Consider the following 7,204-nt stretch of genomic DNA (forward strand, 5'->3'; position numbering starts at 1 on the left):
AGAGGGTGGTTCTCGGGTGACACACCCCAGATCAGGCTCCTTCTTCTCTGGTTTCAAGAGAACTGCAGCTGCCAAGTCACCACAGCTTGGCAGCTCCTGCATTGAGCATCTGCTCTCTAGTGGTCAGTGCGCATCATAGCTACTGGTCCGACAGTTGAACGGTCACTTAGGCTTTTATATATATAAATAGGGTATTCTAGTTAAAGACTCGGGATTTTTTTCTAAATTATGTATATACTGTAGTTCTCCTTGTCTGCAGAGAATATGATCTAAGACCCCAGTTGATGCATGAAACCAGGGAGAGTACCAAACCCAATATATACTGTTTTTTCCTCTACATACATACTTACAATAAACTTTAATTGATAAACTAAGCACAGTAATAGATTAGTAACAAACTAGAACAATTACAACAATGTACTGTAATGAAAGTTATGTGACTGTGGTCACTATTTCAGGAGATGCCTTGCTGAAGTCCTCGTATAGGCTCAGTGCTTTCAGGTGCAAAGGTTGCTATCAATCGGAACACATTTTCTGTTCATGTCTTCCACCCACAAACTTTATGCCTTTTCCATATTAACTATGCACTTATCACACACTGTGGCCAAAACTTCTGCAGTTTGAGGTATGACAGCAAAATTAGCAATTTCTTTTTCCTTCTTCATTGTAGGGAGCAGCTCTAGGGTCAAGCCTTGGGCTGACCTGTGGCAGGGCCACAAACAAGTCCCAGCCTGGAGGGCAGAGCTCTCCTAGCATAATTAAGCTTGACCTTGTAGCCCTCCCTAATTTCTTCCTAAGTAGCTAATGGGCTGTGGGAGGTGCAGCGAGTGTTGCCAAAACAAGAACATTTGTGTCAATCTGATAACCAAGATGGCTACTAAGTAACTAATGGGAGGAGGGTATACAGCGTGAATACGCTGGACAAAGGGATGAGTCACATCCACGTGGGATGAAATGGGATGGTGTGATTTCATGACAATATCAGAATGGTACACAATTTTAAAACTTAGGAATTGCTTATTTCTGAAACTTTCCATTTAATATTTTTCAACCACAATTGACCCAGGTAACTGAAACCAAGAAAAGCAAAACTATGGATAAGGAGGGTGGACAACTATACATATTTTGGTAACAGGAGATCTGTACACACTTACTCCCTGGATCTTAGGTATAATCCAAACAGATATGTAAAATCAGTTGTATTTCCTAACAGAGTAAAAAGACACTATTAACTATTAATAAACCAAATACCTGACCTGTGGCATCTATGGCTAAAAAAAAAATACTACTATCTTTCCTAGGATCCTCACTGATCCCATGCCTGCAAAAATAATACATACAGTTCAAATGAAGCTATTATAAAAAAGCATTAGACAATGGGGGAGGGGAAAGGAGGGTGAGCATTTGTAATACTTTCAACAATAAATTTAAAAATTTAAATAAATAAATAAAAATAAACCAAGGTAGGGGCGAGTGGGCTAGACGGGGTCAATGGGGAAAAAAGGGGGACATCTGTACTACCTTCAACAATAAGGATAAATTTTTAAAAAGTTTTAAAAAGCCTTAGCCAGTTTGGCTCAGTGGATAGAGTGTTGTGTTGGTCTGCAGACTGAAGGGTCCCAAGTTTGATTCCGGTCAAGAGCACATGTCTGGGTTATGGGTTCGATCCCCAGTGGGGGGCATGCAGAAGGCAGCCGGTCAATCATTCTCTCTCATCATTGTTATTTCTATCTCTTTCTCCCTCTCCCTCCCTCTCTGAAATCAATAAAAATATATTAAAATTTTAAAAAAACAAACAGAAAAAAGCCTTGACTTATTTTCTTTATTGAATTAAAATTACACTATATATAAAATAGTGATGTATATACAGAAGGATTTAATGTCATAATATATACAACTATCTTTAAAGTCAGGATGCAAGTTACAATGATTATGAATATAAAATTTATATTAAAACCTTCTCCATAGTGGTTTATTTGGCTGTTTTAGTTCGAAGTCGTCGTTTGAGAATCTGATGATCACTTTCCTTCACTTTATGATCCATCAAAATCTGAAATGAACAATTACACAATTTTAAATAAAAATAAAAGCTTATTTTAACTAATAAAATATGTTCATGTGCTTATTAGACATAATAGGTACATTATATTTTTTGTCTTCTTGGATTTACAGGAATACTATCTTCTACAAAAAAGCATGCCTAAAGTAACAGATTTTGTAAAAGATTATTTCAACACTTCATAATTCTAGAATTAAAATAATCTATATTCTGTATTCAGGTATACACAGCTTGAAATAATTACTAAAATGTTTGGAGACATGTAACTCAAATAAATTTTTAAAAATATATTTTTATTGATTTCAGAGAGATGAAAGGAGAGGGAGAGAGAGAGAGAGATAGAACATCAATGGTGATAGAGAATCACTGATCGGCTACCTCCTCCACACCCCCTAATGGGGATCAAGCCCGAAATCCATGCATGTGCCCCGACCATGAATTGAATCATGACCTCCTGGTTCATGGGTTCCAGCTCAATCACTGAGCCACACCAGCCAGGCTCAAATAACTTTTCTTCTTCTTTTTTTAATATAGAGCCGGCAACCTGGGCATATGCCCTGACCAGGAATTGAACCGTGATCTCCTGGTCCATAGTTCGACGCTCCACACCAGCCAGGCTCAAATAACTTTTAAGAAATTATCTTTCTCAGTAACAACTATATAACTTAGAAAGTTGAAAGAGCATTGTATTGCAAGTAAAGAAATAATAATTTCAGCCAAGGGCGGAAATTATGTACTAATCAGACAGATGGTGAAAAGTGATGAAGAGAATAGTACTTCTGACAGCATGTCTTAACTGACGCCAATTCTATGCCACTTGCTTTTAAGTGTCTATCTCATATCTGATAGCTGCTGTTGCAAAAAGACTCTCTCCCCTGATTTTTCTTGGCCATTTCCAGCTGAAGGCTTTTCCTTTAATTACTTTTCTATTTTCCCTTTCATCCACTAGGCAAATGTAAGCATGATAAAAAATCAGAACTTTTCCTGTAACAGCACAGCCTGTTCTGAATGAGGAGAATGAGTCATAGAGTCATGGTGACAAACTGCAGTCTCTTCTCAATAGAACCTGGGAGGCTCAGAGGGAAGGTGGGAGGAAATGACTGAATGTCAACTACAGATTCTTACCAGACACACTGAGGCCCAGATTTGTACCACAGTGATAAAAATAACAAAAATAGATGCTAGAAGAAAATAAATTACTAAACAGTGATAATTCTGATGGAATTAAAATTCCTCTGATTAGTTCATAGCCGGAACCGGTTTGGCTCAGTGGATAGAGCGTCAGCCTGTGGATGAAAGGTCCCAGGTTCGATTCCGGTCAAGGGCATGTACCTGGGTTGCGGGCACATCTCCCAATGGGAGATGTGCAGGAGGCAGCTGATTGATGTTTCTCGCTCATCGATGTATCTAACTCTCTATCTCTCTCCATTCCTCTCTGTAAAAAATCAATAAAATATATTTTTAAAAAAATAAAATAAAATTCCTCCAATTAGTTCATAAATGTATGCATTAATGCCACATTTATATTTAATTACTACAAGTTTAACACATTTGATATCAAAAGCATAATATTTAAAGCATGTTGTAGAAATATGATCTAAAGAATAAAAATTCAAACTACTGTAAAATTCAAATTGTTATGAATACTTCAGAATTTAAAATAGCACAAACAGGTTTACTTTTAAGGAAACTGAGGTAGTAGCTTACCACTTGGCCGGATATATCAATAGGAGATGAAATTTCATTTGTGTATAATTTCCGTTTGGCCCGTTTTGGTCGAGATACATTTTCTTTACTTACTTCTACATTCGAGAGCTTTGAAGAGCTCATCGTTTCAATTAATTTCTTTGCTATGAAAAATTATAGATTAGTTAAATCCTGAAACAAAAAATTTTCTAACTGCAAAGGTTTAAAATTCTTGATAAAGAAAAAAACATACCAAGTAAAAAAGAAAACCACTGTAATTTATAAATGGTGAAAGGACATGATAGACAATTAACAAAAAAAAAGAAATGCCTAATAAACACATGAAATAATGATTAAGAGCAAAAATAAGTAAGTAAAATATCATTTGACTAGTAAACTATAGTACCACCAGTAAAGTGCAGGAGTCGTTAATGATTTGAAAGAGGTTTATGCTATGCAAAGCAAAGAAACAGGATGCATACATAGTGGACCATGCAGCATTAAAAGTAAGGACGCAGATCTATTTCAGTAGTCACATGTCAAGATGTCCACAGGAATATTAAGTAAAGGTAGTTTATTATTGTGAGACCTTTACTTATAGTTAACACATGCATTCACATATACATACACACACATACACAGCGTAAGAGAAAGTAAATTGTTAACAATTAATTGCTTCTGGGAAGAGAAAAAGGAATTTTTAAATGTCTTACTTTGCACATTTGTTTTATTTTTTAAAATACACATGTTGGTCTTAATAGTATTTTTCCATTTGGGGAAACTCCTGGATAAAACAAATCCATATACACAGGATAAACTATATATTTTTTAAAATAGTAAAACATTTAAGGAAATATGCTAAAGTGAGGGTGCACTTATAAAGGGCTGAGCTGAGCTTGAGAAAGCTGGGCTGCCAGATGTCAGAGAACACAATTAAGATAAGCCAAATGAAAGTAACACTCAAGCCTTTCCAATGGTTTTCAACCTGTGGGTCTCGACCCCTGAAAATACATCCTGCATATCAGATATGTACATTACATTCATAGAAGTAGCAAAATTACAGTTATCAAGTAGCAACAAAAATAATTTTATGGTTGGGGGTCACCACAACATGAGGAACTGTATTAAAGGGTCGCGGAATTAGGAAGGTTGAGAACAGAGTAAGAAGCTAAACCTGAGAAATCACAGCTCCCGCCCATTCCTTTTCCGTATTTTCCCATAGAACAGTGTGTGGTCTAGGTCAGAAGTATCAGCATAAAACTGAGGGCCATCTCATTACCAAGGGAACCCAGAACAAAAGACTCACGCACTTGCAGTTTCATAGGCCTTGCGACTGGAGGCCAGGCCAAGGGGCTAGGTGTGAAAAAATAGAGTTTGAGGGGAGAAAGGTGTCTTCAAGGTTGCCTCCCCATCCCTGTCATAAGGTATTCAGCAGAGGCACCTGAGGAAGTTCTCTGCTGAAGGCCCCAAACAAAGAGGCTCCAAATGAAGGCACTTAGGCACTTAGGCCAGTTTCGTACACGCATGGCTGGACCGGACCTGAGTCCTTGACTATAACTCCCTTCAGAGACTGCAGTGTACTGTGTGTGCACTAAGCTTGGTGTGGGGAGGGCAGCTCTCCCCATGAGGCATAACAAGTAAAGCCTCTGTAATTGCTCATGGTCAGCCTTAAAAACAAAACCACACACAGGATTTTGGCCTGGAGGCACCAGACTGCTACTACTAAACCCCAGCCACTGTACTAAGAGCTGGGGATGTGAGCCTGACAGACATTTTGCACCTGTGGCACTTTTATTCTAGTGCAAAAAACAAAAAATTATAGCTTAATTCAATTTGCACTTTGAAAAGAACACTGTCTGCTGGGTGTTGAATGGATAGGAGACAGGCAAGAAGTAAAAGTTAGACCAGTGATACCAAATAAGGAATTAACAGTGGTTATCAGAGCAGCAGAATTTTAAGAATTAATCTCAATTTTCTTCTTTTTTCTCTATATTTCCAACTGATCAACAACAGATATGTATTGTAATTATAGCTGAATGTTCAGTGGTTGTTTGGCCGTAAGTACTAAATGGAGGTGTTTGAGTGCAAAAGCACAATAAAAAAATCACTGAGTTATTGAAGGCACTATGAACCAAGAAACGTTTGGGAACCTCTGTGTAAGTTTTTACAGAAGAGTACTTTTACACAATCTATCTGAATCAATTCAACTATCCCCTGCCTTCATAGTCCCTATCCCTCCCTATTCTCCTCACCTCTACTCTCCAATTTACCACTCAGGTAATCTCATGAAAACCCACTCCTCTACCTGCCCTCTCCCCCCAATCATCTCCCCACATTCTACATGCCAGACGAATATTACAACCTGGAATAGCCTGCATATTCCCTATACTTTCCTGGTACTCTACCTATGTCGAAACTGTTCCTCTGGTAGGTGTGTATCTGTGTGTGTACGCATATATATATGTTTTTGTTTATGTATACATGTACATAAAGTGTACATCTGAGCATATATTAATACACAGGTAATAATGTGGCTAAGAAAAAAGCATTCAGCAACTAAACTCAATAGACATAGAAGCATATGTTTTTTATATATATGAATAGGTAATGTTTATCTGTACATAGAAAAAAACACTAGAAGAATATATACAATTATACTAACAGTGTTTATCTCTAGCAGATGTAATTCTGCCAACATTTCATTACTAGGCTAAATTCTTCTGTAAAATCTTCCCATGGTCCCTAATTAGAACAGCTCATTTCCCTTCAATACTACCACAGCACCCTACTTGTATCTCTGTAACTACAGAGCAGCCTGCTCTCGATCAATTACTTAAATATAGGTCTTTCTTCACCACATAGTGAGCTCCTAGGCCTTTTCACGTTTCCTCCCACAGTACCTAACATAGGACAATGAATACTTGAAATATAATAATCACTGTGATGAGTTTATATACCAATCAGATATTAGGAAATACCCTAATACCTAACATTGAAGGGCATTTAATTAATTTTCTGCAAACCTTTTGATTGAAGAATTGTTGGAGAACGTTGTATGAAGTCTCCAAATTTCTGTAGTGTTCCTTCTTTTTTCTTAGCGGTCAAGTTTACATTAACTGCAGATGCCTGACTCCGTAAAGAATATGTTTTATGAGATGATGACCGTGAGGAAACCTAATAAACAAACATTTTTTGTTATTGTTGATGAGGACTGTTAGAAGGAAATATTATAGCCACCGTTGAATTAAAGAGGCCAGACACAGGTTATGAATTCTCAGACAGGGAATTATCAATTAAGAATATAAGGAGAGCCCTGGCCGGGTGGCTAAGTTAGTTGGAGCACTGTCCTATGCTCCAACAGGTTGCGGGTTTGATTCCTGATCAGGGTGTATGGGGAAAGCAGCTGATCAATGTCTCTCTCCCCCGCCCCCCCACTTCTCTCTCTCTCTCTAAAATCAA

The 7,204-nt window shown here is 37.5% G+C and overlaps 1 protein-coding gene across 4 annotated transcripts in view; it reads right to left on the minus strand.

The window, feature by feature from the left end:
• Positions 1-1,808: 1,808 nt before the first annotated feature.
• KIF20B (kinesin family member 20B) overlaps positions 1,809-7,204 on the minus strand; it is a 60,688-nt gene continuing 55,292 nt past the window's right edge. For all 4 annotated transcript variants that reach the window (XM_015558095.1, XM_015558093.1, XM_015558091.1 and 1 more), the window contains 3 exons: positions 6,769-6,919; positions 3,767-3,909; positions 1,809-2,050 (listed from right to left, as the gene is read on the minus strand). In XM_015558095.1, coding sequence (XP_015413581.1) covers positions 1,973-2,050; positions 3,767-3,909; positions 6,769-6,919 — 372 coding nt within the window. In that variant the 3' untranslated portion in view covers positions 1,809-1,972. The remainder of the gene's footprint in view (positions 2,051-3,766; positions 3,910-6,768; positions 6,920-7,204) is intronic.

Source organism: Myotis davidii, unplaced genomic scaffold (assembly GCF_000327345.1).
Source record: "Myotis davidii unplaced genomic scaffold, ASM32734v1 scaffold271, whole genome shotgun sequence".
In the NCBI taxonomy this organism is placed as follows: Eukaryota; Metazoa; Chordata; class Mammalia; order Chiroptera; family Vespertilionidae; genus Myotis; species Myotis davidii.